The 19,860-nt window shown below is 37.2% G+C and overlaps 1 protein-coding gene across 3 annotated transcripts in view; it reads right to left on the bottom strand.

The window, feature by feature from the left end:
* The window catches only part of LOC117429415 (fibrillin-1), a 71,615-nt gene extending 52,083 nt beyond the window's left edge, over window positions 1-19,532 (bottom strand). Inside the window, exons 1-8 of one of the 3 annotated variants that reach the window (XM_058998687.1) lie at window positions 19,128-19,532; window positions 18,426-18,714; window positions 14,074-14,156; window positions 13,668-13,766; window positions 11,643-11,738; window positions 11,301-11,396; window positions 2,893-3,090; window positions 544-669 (exon numbers count right to left, since the gene is read on the bottom strand). In XM_058998687.1, coding sequence (XP_058854670.1) covers window positions 544-669; window positions 2,893-3,090; window positions 11,301-11,396; window positions 11,643-11,738; window positions 13,668-13,766; window positions 14,074-14,156; window positions 18,426-18,592 — 865 coding nt within the window. In that variant the 5' untranslated portion in view covers window positions 18,593-18,714; window positions 19,128-19,532. The remainder of the gene's footprint in view (window positions 1-543; window positions 670-2,892; window positions 3,091-11,300; window positions 11,397-11,642; window positions 11,739-13,667; window positions 13,767-14,073; window positions 14,157-18,425; window positions 18,715-19,127) is intronic. The other 2 variants (XM_058998685.1, XM_058998686.1) reach the window with 2 other exon arrangements.
* Between the last annotated feature and the right edge of the window lie 328 nt (window positions 19,533-19,860).

Below are 19,860 nucleotides of genomic sequence, written 5' to 3'. Positions count from 1 at the left end.
AAAATCTACAAAACATCAGAAAAAAAGAACATTATAATTAGCTATAGCTACAGGAAACAAAAGTTACACAGAATAACACATATTGTAAGAAACTGAAAGAGATCTACATGTAACCTTGTAGAAATTGTAAGCCTTCGCAGTTTTTTCTTTACTCAAAACTCTCATTATTAAGGGCATTTTACAACCTCATTGTTAAATTCCCCCATAGAAGCATTGCACAGTTAGTATTATATCTTATTTTACCCGATGATTAAAGGTGGTTTTATATGGTTCTTGAAAATATATATAATGTGGTACAGATAATTGCAAACATGTTTTTTTTTTTAACTGCTATAAAATGAGCTTGGACAAATTTACCAGAAAATTGACCTGAAATGAATACGTTAAATATTGAGTTCATTTGAAATAGGATAACCAACAGCAAATATAAAAGTGAAAACGTGTTGTGAGGTTTTGTTTAAACAGGCAGGATAATGTTTTTTAATATGTGGCTCTGGGATGCTTTTCCCTCCTTCCCAGATGTAATTCACATTCAGTTCTTACCTTCACATTTTTGTGTTAGTTCGTTAAATCTGTGTCCGGCTGGGCATTTGCACTCAAAGGATCCCACAGTGTTAATACAATTTCCTCCTTGACAGAGCCCTGGAATGGCCTGGCATTCATCCACATCTATCAACAAACAAAAAAAAAATCACATTTCATTTGTTCTCCAAGAAAGCACTCTTCATTGGAGTAATATTGCTTTCATATGGGAACAGTATAAACCACTGTGAATAGGATATATGCAGCTGTTAAAGTTCTCTACCAAAGAATCCACCATGTGGCTTGCCTGTACTGTTCCATAACTTTTAAAGAGATTGAATGTTTCTGATAAGCAGATGACCATATTTAACACATGGGCATCTGCTGCAATGTATCCCTTCTGGATGTATAAACTGTGCATTTCAAAAGGAAATATATCTGCAGATCAGCAACTACAGATTGAACCCCAGTTTACTAACACAGTGGGTGAGAGGCTAGTTGTTGAAGAGTAAGTAGCGGGGTGCACTGATAGTGTAAGGATTATTGCCCACATTGTCAAACAGGTAACACAGCAATACCATGATGTGGTATGAAAAAGGAAAGCCAGAGGGTTTTTATGTTTTTTTTGTTGTTTTTTTTAACCACTCTTCCTGCAGTGATTTAGAGGACAGATCTCAAACCCCAGGGCACTATTATTTTTAGTTTCATATAATGTAGTTATTCTTTTATGGTATAACCAATAAACCAGAAATCAGTCTGAGATTGCACTTTGAGATTACTACCGTATTCCCCTGATGCCAAAGAATTATGTTCAGTAATGGGAAATGGTCGTTAACAGATCTGGCACATTCTTCTGATTGTTCTGGTTGGTACAACGTGCAATACATACAGAAACCTTGCTGACGTTGATTGTGTTATTACAGAACCTTTCTTTTCCACCAGGGTATTAGATTTGTACAAAACAGGAATACTTCTGAGGAGTTTGGAGTAGTCTACAGGTGGGAACACCATCAATTCCTTTTCATATTATGGCATGAAAAAAAGCTTTATAGACCAGTTGTATTTCTATTATACGTTAAAGTATCATCTGGTGAAAAAATATATTTAACATATATCACTATGGAAGCAATGAGTTATAATCTGATGTATAACTGACCAGGACTGAAGCACACTGCAGTTTTAGTGTGGATCTGCTGTAGTACTGTATTTCGATTCTCATAACTCTGTTAGTAGGACATGCATACCAAGTCTTGAGGGAAAAATACAGCAATTAGAACCATAATGGGATGCCTTTGGCTTGACACAACTTCTCCTGGGTTCCTAAATAAATGGACCAAGCCAGGGGATGACAGTTATAAAAACAAATGCAGAAAGAAAGAAAACAGTGACGTGTCATGTTTACAGCCTTTAAAACTGTAAATCACAATACTGAGAAACAAATCCAGGGCTGCACAGTGCATACCTACCCCTGCTAACTTTCTCCTGTTTCCTACAGACAGCCAGACAATAAAATCATTTATACAGCTAGAAGAATTAGAATAAAAGCCAAATGCAGCCGAAAGGCTTTCCAAACACACTGGGAAAAGTCATAATCCACATCTGGGAGGACCTCTTAGTTAAGACCCAGGGTGGTGAAACTATTGTTTGGGAGGTATTATAAAATCTGAAAAAAATCATGGCACCACAGGTCTCGCTTGTTAAAATACAGTGGCGCACCCCAGACTTTTCCCATTCTTACTCGCTGAATAACAGCAGAATTCTGTCCTGTTGGGATCTTTAAAATAGAAAAGACTGCAGTTGTGGTCTGCAGATGGGGATGGGTGAACCATTCATGTCATCTGAGCCTTGAAATCATATAGGCAAGCTGGACAACGTCATACACATCATTTACAGCAAACTAAAGGAATTTATAAGTCAAATGTTTCAACAAGACATTGAAAAAAAGGCACCCCATGAAAATGAAGCACTAGTCATCAATACCTGACTGGCTAGCCAAAGATAATGCTCAAACCTCTGTGTTTAGACCCAATCTCCGTGGAAATACTGGGATTATCAGTAATCTGATTTACTGTAACAGCTGTTTTCTTCCCACAGTTTAATACTTTTGAAACAATAACATCAAAGATTCGTATTTGTGACTGCTGGCAAAAAAAAAAAGATTCATTAGAATTTTGGCACTGAAACGTTCTATTAAATATGGTTTATTAATCGCAGAAGCATCGTCAACTCAATGAACCGGGAATTAAGATACCTGACAGTCTGTATCACAGAATTCCTGTGGACAAGAGGACCAAAAGCAATTTAACTCAATTAAGATTAATCCCTTGTTACATTTCAGCAGCCCAGGGTGTGACCTCGCTACCAGCCTACCTTGACAGGCTCCTGTTCGGATGTTTGGAATGAATCCCCGGCGACAGGGATGGGGCTGGGCTGGACACATCTCACAGGGGTGCCCCCATGCCCGCCCCACTGTCGCACAGCACAAAGTCTTGGTGCACACAATGCCACTCAGTTGCCCCTGGCACATCTGGTTGCTTACAGAAGAGAAGCATGGTCCGGTCCTGTAATCTGAAAAGTAAAATGTATCAGTGGTTATACTGAATCTAAACATGTCAAGTTTAGTAAATGTACACAGTGCATCTGCAGTTAGCCATGTTTTCCCCATTTACTTTTCATTAGCATAGCATTTTTCTTTTAGTTAAAACCTTGATACTGCCATGGATGATGGCCAGTCACCAAAATGTGCAAACACAAACCATACTTTACCATGGTTACTGATGATGTGTGGTTTAAGCACAGTGGATTTTTTATAAATCATGACAATATCAAACAACAAACACTCATTTTAATGAAAAGTCGTGGCTTACGTTCTACCACCTATTTTTATATAATTAGAAGAAGTACCTAGTAATAGCTAAGATCATAGGAATAGGAGCCAATTTACACACCACTACAGATTCCAGGTCCCTTCACAAGGAGACAAGCTGTACAGTGCTACTGTATATGTGCTGCCTGCTGCATGGCACACTTTACTGAAAATGACTACAATCTGACATTTGACACAGATGCAAGGATGCTATTTAAATTCTCCTTGATCACATATGTCCTTCTTGAGCACAAGACTAAATAACAAATATATTTCAGAATACATTTAGAAAAATCAGTTCAGACAGGAGGAAATATAACCTCAAATAAGCCAATTAAAAAATAACCTTGTTAAAAATATCAGAGGAGGTCGACCAGCAGTTGAAAATGGAAGAACCTGTACTGCAGTTTATGCATGGATTAAATGTAGGGATATAATTTAACAACCAGAACACTTGCACTATAATAATGGACTTTTTATGGTAAAATTTCAGTTCTATATCATGTATACTATATGTCATTAAAATAGCAATTGTGAGATAATGGAAGTAAGGTCCTTTAAAAAGTAGATGTGTTTAACATGCTTTCAAGTAAATAGAAACTAGGATTTAAATCAACTGCTCCCAATTATGTATGGCAGCAACCCAAATACACAAATTGCTTCCACATTTGTCTGCATATGAATACAATGGTCCCTGTAAGCAACAGAGTAAATTCATTTAAAAAGGCTCTAATTTTATCACCATAACTTACTTACATCTCACCTACAGTTTTTATTGATGTCTGGTTTATGGGGTCTTTCACACAGCACATATACAGATTTTCTGTAGTTGGCAAACATTTTGTGTTCATACAAAGTAATCAGGTCATCCTTCAAGTATTTTTTCCAGCCAGAAAATACTGAGCAGGATTAGGCATACATTTACTGTCAAGCAAGGGTCATTATCTAGCAGTTTGTGCTCATTTTAATTCAGCCGAAGTTTCATTTAAGAGACACATTGACTCCAGCTGAATTCAGGCACTAATTTATTAAAACAGAAAATCTGCCACGTTGAGAAATCCTCAATGCTCTACCTATTTGCACTGCAGGAAAACAGCATTTCGATTTTGTCTTCAAACACGCTACATAATCTATTACTACACAAAGTAGCTTCATAGTGATTATCTTATACTATAATATTCTAGCAATGCTTTCAGACAAATGTGAGATATTTTCCTATTCATGTCAAACAGATTCAATTTCAATTGATGATAGATGTTAATGAATAATGGTTAAATAGCAACACTTTTCATGTTTTGACATACCAATGGTATCACAAAAGTACCAACCAACATACACACTTGCCACCTAATGGTTCTGTTAGGATTTATTTGGGTTAACACACTGGTATTATATTCCAAAGGCATTTTCTGTAAGTTGTTACCATAATATGTACCATGTACAAATAAAACGCTATGGGGGGTCTTTTTTTTTTGGTGTCTACGTTGCAAGGAAAAGTAAAAAATAGGTGAAAAACAAAGAATGAATATATCAGCTACGATTAGAAAGGACTGTTAATGCTTTAGCAAAACATGTCTGCCAAACATTTCCAGAATGTACCTCCAGTTTAGAAGAGAAACCCAATACATCCTTCATTAAGCAACCTTGAAACATGTTTTCTTTTTTTTTTATCACGCTCTCTGAATACAGAATGTCCTACATCTCTGCAAGCAGCTGTGTCATTCCAGCGCTCTGGGACCTTCAGAGTCATCAGCATCTGGAAACCATCTTCTCCGCATGGCCCACATGCAATATTCTAAACATTAAGTTGCAGAATCCTACATTCGTAGCCTAGAAGAATACAAAAACACCCTTGTTTTGCACATCTGGGACTATATTCTATTGTTCAAAATGGCAGCAGGTCTAATTATCTAAAAAGTAACACCGTCCCTGGTGTCTGACATATACAGAGAACTACATTAGAGACCCATATGCTTTGTTAAATGTTTTAGTTTCATAATCTTGGTTAAAAATGGGCCCTGTTTATTTTGATGATCAATGGCAGTGTTTAGATCCGCCAATGATAAATGGCTAGAACAGCATCGAGTTTAGCTCTAAATAGCTTTGTTTTGTCCTTAATGTCACCATTGATTATGCTAAATATGGGAGGAAAAAAATGGATCCAGACAAAACAAATAGGTTTTTGGTAAAGGTAACATCAAAGCAAGATTATTACAATATACTGTATTACGTGTAAAACTGTTGCCACTAACACTATGGTTTATAAATCCTTCTGTTTCTACTCTATCTTTGCTACTCACATCATATCCATGAAGTATTTATAGTTTAGTTTCAAATGACCAAGAGTAATTTTAAAAGAAAGCCTTGACTGAACTGTCATAGTTCTTCTCACAGAACAATGCCGAGCAGTCGTTGCTCTTAACAGACCCATGCATTTGTGAAGGTAATCCACTGGTAAATTTGTGAACCCACAGCCTTTTCTACTTGCATTAGCTGTAATCACAATATTTGAGCTTCAGTTTAGTAATGCACAGCTGGAGTCTTACACTAGTACTAAAACTCCAGTGAGAAACTGTGAATAATATAATGAGTAACTATCAAACTTCCTAAGACTGCATGGCACAAAATGTGCACAAAATGATTTGAAAGTGTTGCTCAGATTCCTTTGACGAAACCAAGCGAAACAGATTATCTCATCAATTGTTCAACTCATTGAGTACTAACTTTAAACATCAAAGCGACTTACAACACTCACATACTGTTTCAATGTATTTCATAACCTAACCATCGCTTTCGTTTACAGTGCTGGAAATATGTACACCCTTTTTATAGTATTGTGCATACACAACTGACTCAACAAACATGGAAGAAGTAACATACCACACATTTGATTGTGACAGCTGTGGTATAAACTTTCTAGTGGAATGGAACTCAATGTGGTGGATTGCAGCCAAGCTAGACAGTGTGTTGGAGGTTCTGATTTACAGGAATAGCAAGACTCTGGGTGTGCTCAGAAAGTGCCTACAAAGGAAGTGGAAGCTTGCTGAAAGTGATGTCAAGTACCAACTATGAATTAGTTCCAAAGTGTCTCAATTAAACTCTCTAGAACCAGCTAAAGGCATAGGCCACACTACTTAATAAATCTAATGCAAATCCTCTAGACAAAGAAACAATGAAGTAACACAGTAGGACTGAGTTAGGGTGCTTTACAAAGCAGTTATAGGTAACAAGTGGTCTTTTGAAGCGAGAGGGGAACTGTATGACTGACAGTGGAAGCACTACAGCTTCGGTTTGGATAATGTAAGAGAAAGAAAGTAGTTTGTAGATCCATCACAATTCAAATCTTTAACATTCCTAGTTTGACAGCTATGGTAAGGACCATAAAGAAATCTCCTGATAGGATACAACTCAAATAGGAAGTCACCAGCTGGAATGTTAAATGGCTTACATATTTTCTTATTGAATGTACTTGAGAAAAGGAAACTCTGAGAATAGTTAAATCTCCTGGAAGATGTTCAGTTTTTTTTGTTTTGTTTTGTTTTGTTTTGTTTGCAAGCTCTACCACATTACAAAACCCGAGGCTTTAGTCACGGGAATATACAATTAATGTGTTCTGCACATTAGGTCAATTGTTAGTCACTTTTCTTGGAGACAGACCAAATAGCACCACCCTTAAAAGCTCTTTCTGTATCCAGTACTGGTAAGAGTGGGGGAATGTACTGCACCCAACGCATACATACAGATATTTATTTTTTGTTTGGGTCAGTTGTTGTGTTTAATTTCAATTCCCAAAAGCCTGTTTAGAGTACTAACCGCATTCAATATTACACACCCACATAGGCTGTAATGTGACCACAAAAGAATAGGAGGAAAAAACAACAGGCAAACTTTCATTATATTTTATTTTTTTACAAATTAACTGTTCTAAGAAACACTTTTTTAAATACTCAAAACATTCCCTGTATCTGAAAACAACTTTTATTGATGAAGAAAAAGTTTGACTGCTACTCAAAATGGGGTTATTTTATGCAGTGCTGATTTATTCCATCGGAAGGTACTGTTGGTTTATTTTACAGTTTAACTCTACTGTACACTAATCATGTTACAATAAATCAGTGGTAAGAGGTTCACAATGGAGTATGTTAACAAGTTTCAGGGACCAGGAATTATTACTTTCCACTGTTCGTATCATTAAAAAAAACCTAACTGTATTTTTTAATGTGCAAACCATTCCTAATTCGGCATCAGGAATCTCTGATTTCTCTTATGTACAATTAAAAGTAATGACATTTATTGCTGGCATGTTTGTCTCTCTGGCTACCTGAGGAACCGAATAAAAAGGTCATTTTAGACTGTGCAGGGGTTAGAGCAACGAACTGGGCCGCCAATGCAAGCAATGATGGCCTTCTCCTCCACTGGCATGTATTGTGCAATGCCAGAATCCACTACAAGCTCTCACTTATCCTAGCCGCTCAGGAAATGAGATAGGAAGTTTTTGATTACACATAGCCGTCTGCTAAAGGAAACCATTAAACAAAATAATGACATAAATGAGCTGTCTGATACATAGGGAGTGGACCAACAAGACAGTGGAAGAAGTCATGTATTTATATTGAAGATTTTATAAGGAGACAATCTAATCTAACACCCCAGGCTCTGACTAGTTATGTAAATGTCTGCTGCTTAACAGTCTCACAACCTTGGTCATTTTGTTTTTGGTCATATCAGTGTCTTGACTTTGATCTATTTGATCTACATAGTTAAAGCTGTTAGTAACTTTTCATGGGGCCAAACTGAATTTATTTCCCTAATATATATCTGGGTGAAAGCACAACTTCATACCTGAAACCCAGGAAATGGTTTCATTTTTAAAAATACAAATAGGAAAAGAACTACAAAGTAAAAAATCTGCAATGAGAACTACGGTAACACAACAATGGCAGGACAATTGCTTTTTGTATCAGAAAGGGCTTGGTCTGAATCCATCTCTTACAATGTTCCCTCTTCACAAGCATACTTTTCTTTCATGGCATGTAATTAAATACGGTAACAACCAGAACCATTGCAAACCATTTACAGAACTAGAGTCCCCTTTCAAATCTTGAACCTTATCAGTCAAACTGGTACAGTACATATTTTCCTAGATGTATTGAAAATGGATACAATTAAAAAGGAAGACTGAAAGACAGTTATGTATTTCATTCCAGTAAATGCTTCCATGCAAGTAAATGTAAATGTACCATATGATGCATCAACCATAAAATCAGGAAATCTTAAACACACTGGCAAAAATGTTCCAAGATGTTTAATATTTGTTTCTACCTGGTAAAAATCTCATACATGTTCCAAGAATTTGATGACATTCAATTAATCAACGCCATCTATAATCACTCGCTTTAAATCACATACTTTTTAAATAATTTGATATTTTAATGGTTTCATGAGCAAACATTCAACGGCAAACTAAATCAAAATGTACTTAAAGGAGCACAAAGGAATGATGGCAACATGAGGACTGAAGAACTAAGACATTCTCGCTCTGACAATTCCGAAATGGTCTCATTAAAGTTGCAGTCGTTAAGTTTCTTCTTGTGAAGTTAGTGACATGGAAAGGTGCAGAACTGGAATTCTCTTAGACAAGTAGAGCAAAAGTAATTTGGTTTATAAAAAGAAAATCAGAATGCTTGATTTGATGAATGCCTGTAGTCCCTGCTAGTTAGCACTCATTTTCTGCTTGTGTTCTGTTAGTATGTGCTACTCTTTATAATCCAACTCTGTCCTTGATAAGGTACAGAATAACAGGTGACCGGTCCGCTCGTGGATATCAGAGAAAATTCATATCTGCAAAATTAATTTTTGTTTATTATAAACACAATATGTTGATTAAAATGGTTGGGACCCAGGGTTTCGAATACTGCAGCGACTATCAAATGCCTTCCTGGTCCTGATGCATGTCTTTGTTTGTGCCTGAAAGCATTTCTTTAAATTCCTGAGATTGAAAAATAAAAACTACTAATTGAAAATGCCAACAGTATTGTCAATGATGTACATAGTTGTACTGTACATAGTACCAAGTTCACAATGGTTTTGCTGCTTTGTTGTCTTTTTTTATTGTCCAATTCATTTAACTTTATTTAATTTCTCCCCAATTTGAAACAGGAAATTTGTCAACTAAGTGAGATTGGGATTCAAATTAGAATGCCTCACCCTATTCTCCACATGGTAGTGCTTTAACCAGAAGAGCTACTTACAGGTAATAGAGCTCTGGTCTGAGCCAACATTTCAAAGAGCAACAAACAAAATGTCCAGAAAACAAGCAAACACAAATCTCTACAGCACGATGCAGTTATTTGAAAAAGAGGTAAGACATGGTTTAAAACCTTCCTCAGCACCCTCTTGTTTAGATGTCTCCCCAAACGTGGTTCTGTTTGCAAATAAATGGATAAGCAACAAAGAAAAGGCTCGAATGAAATGAAAAAAGAACATCTAATTGTTACAGAAACAGATTCCAGAATAAAGTTGCAAACAGATGTGAAAACAAAAAAATGATTCTCCATTTTTTATATTTGAAGAGCTTGGCTTGGCATGTTCTCCTGTCTGCTCTTTCCCTGGCACACCACCTCCGGAGTGCAGTGCGGCTTTAAGTTCTTCTATTCTCCAATTAACGCTGTCAGAACGACGCATGCAGATTTTTTTCTAACAAACTAATTACTGATATTTTCTTGTGTGGCCCATTTTATTGTTGTAGTTTAGTGTTCCTATAGCAAAACATCACTTGGAATCATGCCGTTGCAGGATTTGGTGAACGTAATTTTTTTTAGACGTCAGCACGTTTCTGCAACCTGCATGCAATTAGGTAAACTATAACAAGGCATTTTTTTATTTTTTATTTAGTCGTTGCCAATTATTTTTATTATTTTCTCCCAATTTAGAAAGTCCAATTATTTTTTAGGCTCAGCTCACCGCTACCACTCCTGCGCTGACTCTGGAGGGGCGAAGACGAACACACACTGTCCTCCGTACCATGCAGCCACCTCAGAGCTACAGCAGTGGAGGACACCGCAGCTCTGGGCAGCTTACAAGCAAGCCCTCTGATGCCCGGCCAGACTACAGGGGTCGCTGGTCACCCTGGCCGACCTAAGCCCTCCCCCCCCCCCCACCCCCACCCCCCCCACCCCCGGTTGGTGCTCTGCCAATTGTGCGCCGCCCCCTGGGAGCTCCTGTCCATGGACTCAAACCGGCGACATCCGGGCTATAGGGCGCATCCTGCACTACACGCGGAGCACCTTTACTGGATGCGCCACTCAAGAGCCCCTAACAAGGCACTTTTTGCCTTGTATGTAGAACATCACTTTGATTCAGACTGATAGGAATGAGAGATGGGCTTGAATAAAAGATGTAATTTAAAGCATTGTAATAGACATCTCCTAAGCAAAACAGCTATAGAAACGCATCTTTTGAAAACAACATGTTTTTTTCAGACCGCTATTTAAATGCCAAATTTCTACCCGGGACTTAAAGACTATCTGTCATGCCTTGTAAGGGAATCTGTCAAGGCTAGCTAGCAAATCTGTCATAAGTAGTTCGCAAATCTGTCCAAGCAGTAACTGCGATGGAAGCATGCATCCTCTTTATAGAAATCAGCTTTAACGTCTTCAGGCCTGGGTATGGATGGACTCCCCTGGTTTAGACCATGTCTTGTAAATTTCAATCTTAACAGCCGATTGTATAAATAGACTGAAATACTACACTGGTGACAAGGCTATGCTTTAATATTTATCTTCCTCATACAACAAGACAGTAGCAGTTCAGGCAACACCCTGGTAATGGCATTTACCACTAGCCCAGGGGGATTCAGCCCAACTTTTCTTTAATACTTGAATGCATATTATAATATGAGAGTTAGCAATACCTCTTTCACACTGTGCTCCGGTAAACCCATATGTGCAGGCACATCGGTTAGGTCCAACACATCTCCCTCCATTTATACACCCACTTTCACAGACAGCTAGAAGAGGTAAAAGATACATGTATTTGAAATTATTTAAAGAGGTAAAATATTCCATTATTTGAAATGATTTAATATAATTGAAAGCTATTGTATTAGGTCATGATTGTAACCATGTGAAGCAGAGCACATTCTGGAACATTCTATTGACATCTTAAGGTAAATGGAGCCAGTTATTTCACCATTATTTTACATGACCAGATCAGTGGTTAAAAGAGGTAAACCAAAAGAGAATACGGTACTTACGCTGACCACAGTGATTCCCAGTGTAACCCTTCTGACACAAACACTGGTCTTCAGCACACGATCCCCCATTCATGCATCGAATATTGCAGTGTTGAACTACAAAAACAGAACACCATACTCTAGGTTAACATGTGAAAGGTCAAAAGCATTTACTTTTATTACAGTGGGGCATAGCACCTTCTCCGTTCTTGATCAGTTATCCCTGTCTATATATGACCATTCAGGTATTATGATGACAGTTCTATATTTATGTACCTTAATTCAAAACAACGTCTGGGCAGGCTGTCGCTCTTCATTTTGTCATTTTTCACACTCAACTCCTAGTTAGCAGTTAGCAGTTAATGAGAGGCTTATATTAATTAATTAGGCAACTGATTGAGTTTCTCGTTAACCCCTGCTATTTTTAGGGTCTTGAGAAGCTTGACAAGAAAGGCACTATACACCAGTGAATTTTATTTTATTGTATGTTTAATCCAGGTAGGAGTGCCAGTGTGAAAGGGGCTTAACAGTATTGTTAACACAATTGAAACACTTCTCTTTATCACTGACCAATTTGACAAGCAGTTCTTTAGAGATTTGTAAGTACGTATGTATGTCTATCTCCACTAATCCATGCATATCTCCAGAGTGGGGACAGTAGTGTTTATATTACTAATATCTAGCTCATGCATATAACATTGTAATTTGTTTTGCAAAAGTGAAGTTACAGTAGATACAAATCCTCACAAATGAGTATCAAAGAAAGTAAAAAGTATGATACAGTTATGTGCCGTTTAACAAAAACAGAAGGGATTAAGGCAAGGCACGGGAAATGATATCATCTGTCAAGCAGGGTAGGAACTTAAAACCACAAACTGATTTCAATTAGACTGAGTCCTGCCAAAAGCTAATTTCACATCCCACATGAACAGAGAAGCCATTTAAACCGTGTTCTTAAGGAAGACGTACACAATAACCTACGCCATGTTCTTTCTTTTAAGCTAAATATTTTAAAACAATCTGAAATAATTAGGGCACACTTTCCACACCACCCCCTAATGTATCTCCTGAGGCTTCCTATAACGTGCAATAACTTTTTAAAACTCTTCTGTGGCACAGTGCACCCATGGGATACAGTAATTGCTAGTGAGAAGTGTTTGTTGAGTAGCTTGAATTAATGCATGCAACTGAAACATCTGTCCAGCTGTATCAGGAAACATCCTGTAGCCTGTAGTCACAGTACATGGATGTGTAATAACTTCTTGTACATGAACATGCAAAGATTACTAAAATCGAGCGTTAATTAAGCCAGAAATAAGTAGGTTACCATGACATAGACTGAAACCCTTGAGATATATAAAAATGTAAGTATGACACATGAACACAGAGGATATTAACTTAGCAGATTTTTTAAATACTATTGCTGCTTTGTCTGGCCTAGACACTAACCCCCCCAAAATAATCTTTCCAGACAGATAAAAAAAAACAAAAACAAGCCTGTTATGTTTACCTACTGGCAGTGCTTCTATAAAAATACAATTCCAAGTACCAGAATAGTAATGCCAAAGAATGTAGCTAGAGGGAACACTGCCATGCCACATCTCAAACAGCTATTTCACTTTGCCAACCGATTGCATGTGATCAAATGTAATGCAATTGTGCAATACAGGTATTTAAAAAAAACGTTTTAGAATCATTTATGTCATTCTTTATAGCATTCATGATTAACACCCCAGTAAGCTATAAGATTGTTAGTAATACATCATACACAACATGGCTGTATGTAATGTAAATTGACATAATTACTGACAGGTTCCTCCAGATATCCCCAATTCTGGATATACTCAAACGCTTGTGCTCTAGAATGTCCTAACCGAGTTTCATCACAGTCGTATTAACAGGTCTCCAGATATAAGTAAAACTCGAAATTGTGACCTACATACAACTCAACTACACCCTCATCACCAGGGGTGTGTATTCCCTATGGTGGGTAAGAAACAGTTAGGGCATTATGCACTATTTGGTCAAATATAATGGTTCACTAACCTGATTTGGAACCACAAGAGGGTGCAATTTGACCACTTGGGCAGGTGCACATATTTGGCCTGGAGCAAAATCCATCTCCACAAGAGCTTCGGCAAATCGCTGCAAAATATAATAGAGTACATCCATAAAACAAAATACACACACACACTTATATTTATGTTATTAAAATGAACTCTAACCACACCCACCACTTTTACTTAGTCATTAAGGTGAGGGTTGCCAGAGCTAACTAAAGGAACTCATATTCTCTGGATCCCAGACAGTACTCTCATATTCTCTGGGTCCTGGACAATGTAAGATTACTCTTCCTTACAGGCAAAGTGTGGCAGCCGTGGACTAGTGGGACCTTGCGCCAGTGACTGGCCTCACAGCTTTTGGCTTTGAATCAACTTCAGATTGTACTTACGGACAATGCACTGGTTTCCCCCAGACAGAGTCTTCCATCCTGGGCAGCAGTATGCATTGAACCGTGATCCACAAACATTCGGTCTAGAAAAGAAAATGAATGAGACGAATATATCAGCATGCTTGTGTTGTTGAGTTTTCTTTTGTTAGAGCTGTACTGCAGAGCAGGTGCCATAGTTAATCATACAGTACTCTTAAGCAACACAGAATACAATATACAACAGTCTACGTTAAACCCCACTTTATAATACTCTCAATAGCCTTAACAAGTGTCACCACAGTATGAAAAGCGGTTCTGTAGATAAACAGCATGCAAATATGTAATGAATGGACAGAAGAACGACAGCCAGCACAGGAAAATAAACCTGAATAAAGAGGGAGAATGAAGGAGGTTAGAAATATTCTCACACCAGTCAGAAAAGACAACGCAAAGCCTTTTCATCCAGGCACTGGGCGATTCCCACTCATGACTCGGGACAAACACTGTTTAATAAGACTCTGGCCTTAACTACTGGGCCAGTTCTGGTGGTCTCACACATGGGTCCACAATAAAAAACAAAAAAGCTCCATAACTCTTAGGATACCCTGATACACAGTAAATGTAAAGGTTAACAATGCAAGCAAAATGTGTTTAAACTAGTGTATACTGTATCTAATAATGGTAGTACACACTGCCAATCCATTACTGCACAAACATTTACTGTACAGTGCAGGACTGATTTTGCTATCAATATAAACATGGTAGTATAAACATTACATCCGTTTAAAACATACCTGCTACCAGCTGAGCTGTTTTGAATGGTCCCCTAAGGGTTGGGAGCGAGTGGCCAAATTATATTTAACCCTGAGTTGGATTAGGAACAATAGGCACATTTCATTTTCTTTCATATCTTTAAATAAAAGGCAAATATTGAATACTTTTGCTTGTTTCCAACAATTTTGTTTAGTTTACTGGAGGTAATGATTTTTACTGCAACAAACATAAATGATATTGTAAAATGGACTCCAATGCACAAAAGCATGTTTAACTGTACACTAAATTCCAATTCCTTGGTGTCTCTTTACCACATCTTGTGTGCACTCTACTTTATAAGGAAACAGGCACGGTTGACTGCCCAGTTTGTTTCTATTCCACCTTTAAACCACCTTTCTATTTCATTCTGAAAGCCAAAGAGACATGTTCTTGTTACTACTTGCAGCAATAGGCTGTTATAAAGGAGAGCTGAGACAACACTGACTCAAATAACCTCCTTAATGATATTAAATTTGAATTATGCTGGCACCAATCTGACTCAGTTTGAGACAGGCAGCTGTTGTCAGTCACTTGTATTGAACACAAAAAGACATCCTTATCTGTGCTTGGTTTGAATGGACTGTAAAAGCAGGTGTCGGTTTAGTTTTTTACTATAGTGTATTGTTATGTTGGATTAAATAGTTTACTGTTTCACTTTTCTGCTGGCTCTAAAGCAATATGTGATGTTTGCGTTGTGTGGTGTTCTGTTTGTAATCTCTTATTGGTTGTGTGAGGTATGTAGTGTTTTTTTTTTTCTTATTGTACCTCAGGCAAAGCATTTGTACAGCATTTAGCCCACTTTGAAGATTTAACATGTCTTGAATCCGCACAAACAGCTAGATATTTTAATATATTGTGCTTCCCTATATCTTGAAGATTTAAATCCAAATCAAGGAGACAGTTACAACAATTAACCACCGGTGGCACTGTGTGTCTACAAAACACCTAAAATAATTCAAGGTCTATTTAGCACCATTGTTTCTCAGTTTTGTCTATCTAAAATACTGATGATATTGTAACATTTAAGCTCAGCAGCTGTGATTCCTAAGGGGCAGGAAAGCGACATATTTATTCTGCCCCACCTCTTAAGGGGGTTCCGACCCAGATATGTCACAGAAGCCTTGCTAATCACTGCAGAAACTACAAAGCTCTTGCAAGGATTGCCCATATAACAACTAGCAACTTCCTTGTGCTGCATTTGCACACATGCTTTATATTAAGCATGCTCATTCCATTCCTGAGGTAGTGAAGTGAAGCAGGAATTGCCAGCTTTGTGGGAGTTTATTGATTAATGAATGCTTAATTACATGGGGTTTGTGTCACTACTGAAGAATCAAGCATTCATAAAGATCAAACTAAGCTGTAACACCTACTTAACTAGAAAGGATATTGTATTGAAGATGTAGTGCCCTTTACAGTATATTGGACATGTATAATGTCCTGCTGATGCATGAAATAAAAGGTGTATGGCTATTTAGCTCACAGAGTGGCACAATGTCAAGCAGGTTTCAAGGTGGAAAGCGTGGGTGCCCAATACAACTACACAAAGGCTACACAATAGAACAACTTAACACACAAGAAATGTCATATTTGTGTGCACTGCAGCTTTTAGTTAACCCAAATAAATACTGTGCTATATTCACTGTATTGCTAGTTCACACAAATGCCTTTCCCCAGGATAGTGGTATTGTTCTCTATGTTGATATATTTTGCAGTCTGATTCTGTAACTCTCAATCCTGAAGTGTTGGCACATTTTCATAAACTTCAGTAGAATTCCTACTTAAACAGAAAATATGCTTTCCTAAATCACCTGCACTTGGAAAAACTAACACAGCCCTTTTTCCTCCACACACTACCATATATTCATTTAATCACCATATCCAGATTGCTCTGATTCAAGCAGAAAAAGCAGACTTTTCTCTAAGCCCCATCTTGGCAAATGCAATGATTATCAAGACACTGAAGAACAGCAGTGTAAACCACCCTAATACTTCCTACCACGACCACAGGTATGCACAGAGACAATTCTGTCAGTCAGTAAGTTCCCTGCTTCCGTTTCATAGAGGAAAGCACTAGCAACAAACTGCTATATTTAGTCTAATCGTTGATATTAAGGCTGATAAAAAGAAAGGTCAATTAGTATATATATATATATATATATATATATATATATATATATATATATATATATATATATATATATACTTTATACTGTGGAGTTATACAGAGAATGTATTGGTTTTAGCGAAACTTACTTTAAAAGCTTACTCTATTTAGTAGAAATTCATTTTAGAAATGTTTATGTTACAAGTTACTTTTCATAGTTTCCAAGAAGTGTATTTTGTATGTACAAATGAGCTGAAGAGAGGATAACTTGCATAATGTAAAACTGCCAGTGCTGTATTTTATAGAACATACAGAATACACCTCGAAACACACCAATGATCAAACTTCCCCTTAACATAAAACTTGAGCTTATTTCGGAATTATTCTGAGCTCTGGCACAAGTTCAGTTGGGACCGCCCTTCACCAAAACATGGGATGTGTTGGAATCCTCTAGCAAATGTGGCCCAGTAAACAGTCAAGTAAAGTTCGGTTTGTCATAAATATCTGGTTTATTATTACTGTGTATGATTGTTTAACGTGTGTACCTTACAAAAAGCAGACTATCGTTCTGTTTAGGAATGCTGTACAATGGTTGAGGATTTAAAAAAAAATTGTACCTCTACGGTAATGTATTTGTGTCATTATTCTTTTTTAATTATTTAAACTGCTTCACAATAAGGTCCCCTTTGTTTCAGCGAATATTGTATATTCTCCAGCGCGACTGGAATGTGCTAACTGTGCCAGTACTTTAATTACAAAACTTTCCGACAGAAATGCTGCAGCTCCTTGCTTCCATTATATTACTCACAATACCTTATTACAACTATGACATTTTCTTTACATGTATTTAATTGTTCCTTCATCAGAAACCTAAAGTGTATAATATGCAGTCACGTACACTGTGGGCAAAACTATAACAGCAATCGCATAAGGTTTTTTTGTTTTTGTTTTTGTTTTTGTTTGTTTGTATGTTTACTGTAATAAAATAGCCAATTTCGTGCATTCAAAATACGATAACAATACACGTATTTATAAATAAAATATACCAGGCTACGTTATTATAGAATTGTCTCTGCTTGCATGAATCTGTGGGAAATGGCAAAGATGTGAATGCACCATTCATCTTTAATTAAAAAGACGCAGATCTGTACACGTTTTTCTAAAGAACCATTGCCAAGAAAATCCATCACAGAAAATAATATTTGTGGGCAACGGAACAACATCTCCAAATGGTTGGCTGGGATAAAAGAAAATGAATGCTATAAACACAATAAAGCCCAATTAAAAGCAAAGGAATTTGTACATTTGATGTTATCAAAAGTGTGTGTTCCAGCCTAACTATGGAAAATTGTACACACGCAGTTGCAGCAGTAGTCTATCAGTACATTTTTGGGGTAACGAACCACATTCAAAGCACTTAATTAATGCGATTATAATTGGTGGACAAAATTACCCCTTCAGCACATCTTGACCGCCTCCCCTTCTTTTTGACCTGCTGGCTTTCTGTTCGCTGTATCTGTCAGCTTCGGTATCTCGCTCAGCACCTTCACTCTCCTTGACGGAGAGAGATGAAACAGCTGCAAATCCCAGAACAAACCTCAGCAGACACCCCAACCTCATACTGCTCAGATTCACTTCTTAAGTGTTACTCCACTTTTTATGGTGATAACGGCGTTTATTTCCAAAGAGTCCTCTCTCCCCAGCCCAGTCCAGCTTTCCACGCTCCCGACCTGAAGGCAAAACTGCGATTCAAAAAACAAAAAGAGCAATAAAAACTGCAAGTTATATGTTTAGTAGCAGCTGACATAACCAGATGCTATTCCAAAGTTATCTAAGTTGGGAAAAGTTTCAAAAGTAATGCATTATCCTATAAAGTAAGCTTCATTACTTATATCCCCAAAGAAACAAAATAATTAAGGCTGTCACAAGTAATTTTGCCTATATCAGTTATTTTTAATATGAAAATGTACGTACACTGATGGAATATATCAAATAAATACATATTACAGTATTGCAGCTTTGCAGAACACACACACAGACACACAGGCACACACACACACACACACACACACATATATATATAACTATGTTTTTAAGCATGCGTTTTATAAAATATTTTTGGAGAAAAACAGACCATATCCAAAAGTTACTGTACCTTCTCTCCAATAGGAGAAAAAGGCTTCAAATCCGCCCAAGAAAATATGCTAATGTTTTTTTTTTTGTTTGTTTGTTTGTTTTTGTTTTTGTTTTAAAAATATATATATATGTAGATATACTACAGCTGCTACAGTACAGTACTGAATGAAAGTCTTGCAAAAAAATAATAATCCTGGATTGTCAAAAAGGAAAATGTGCAGAAGTGCAAAACAAGTTGAACAAAACTATTTGAAACAATGCATCCTGTTCATTGCAAGTTGGAAAACAAAAATATATATTTTCCTCTCTTAATACATTTCAAGGCAGTTGGAGCATTCTACCGCGGAGGGAGTGAGGATGACAGTTCCAATGAAATGTACCTTCCCTCAAACTGCTACCTCCCTTCTTCCCAACAACTTCAAATCTCGCCTCTCCAATCGCTCGCTCTCGCGATACACAGCAACTGGCACGAAACTGTCCATTTTAGTCCAGTGAGTCACACATTTTATATTAATAACCCTTTTTTTCTCCTTGCGTTCCCGCAATAAAATATACAGCTTTTCATTTGTTTAACAGTCTCGACCATTTATGAATTTACTTCTGTATGAATTTCTATAACATGCAGTGGTGCAAGACTGCACAAATATACCAGGTCTGGAGTGTGATGGCTTCCTAACAGATTCCTGTACAGCTGGAGGGATTTGACTGACGTAGCACCATGCATACTTTCTGTTTTTCAGCGTTTCTCTTAG

This window comes from Acipenser ruthenus, chromosome 24 (genome assembly GCF_902713425.1).
Source record: "Acipenser ruthenus chromosome 24, fAciRut3.2 maternal haplotype, whole genome shotgun sequence".
NCBI classification, from domain to species: domain Eukaryota; kingdom Metazoa; phylum Chordata; class Actinopteri; order Acipenseriformes; family Acipenseridae; genus Acipenser; species Acipenser ruthenus.
The sequence above is the reverse complement of the archived record's forward strand: the minus strand, read 5'-3'. Positions and strand labels throughout refer to the sequence as shown.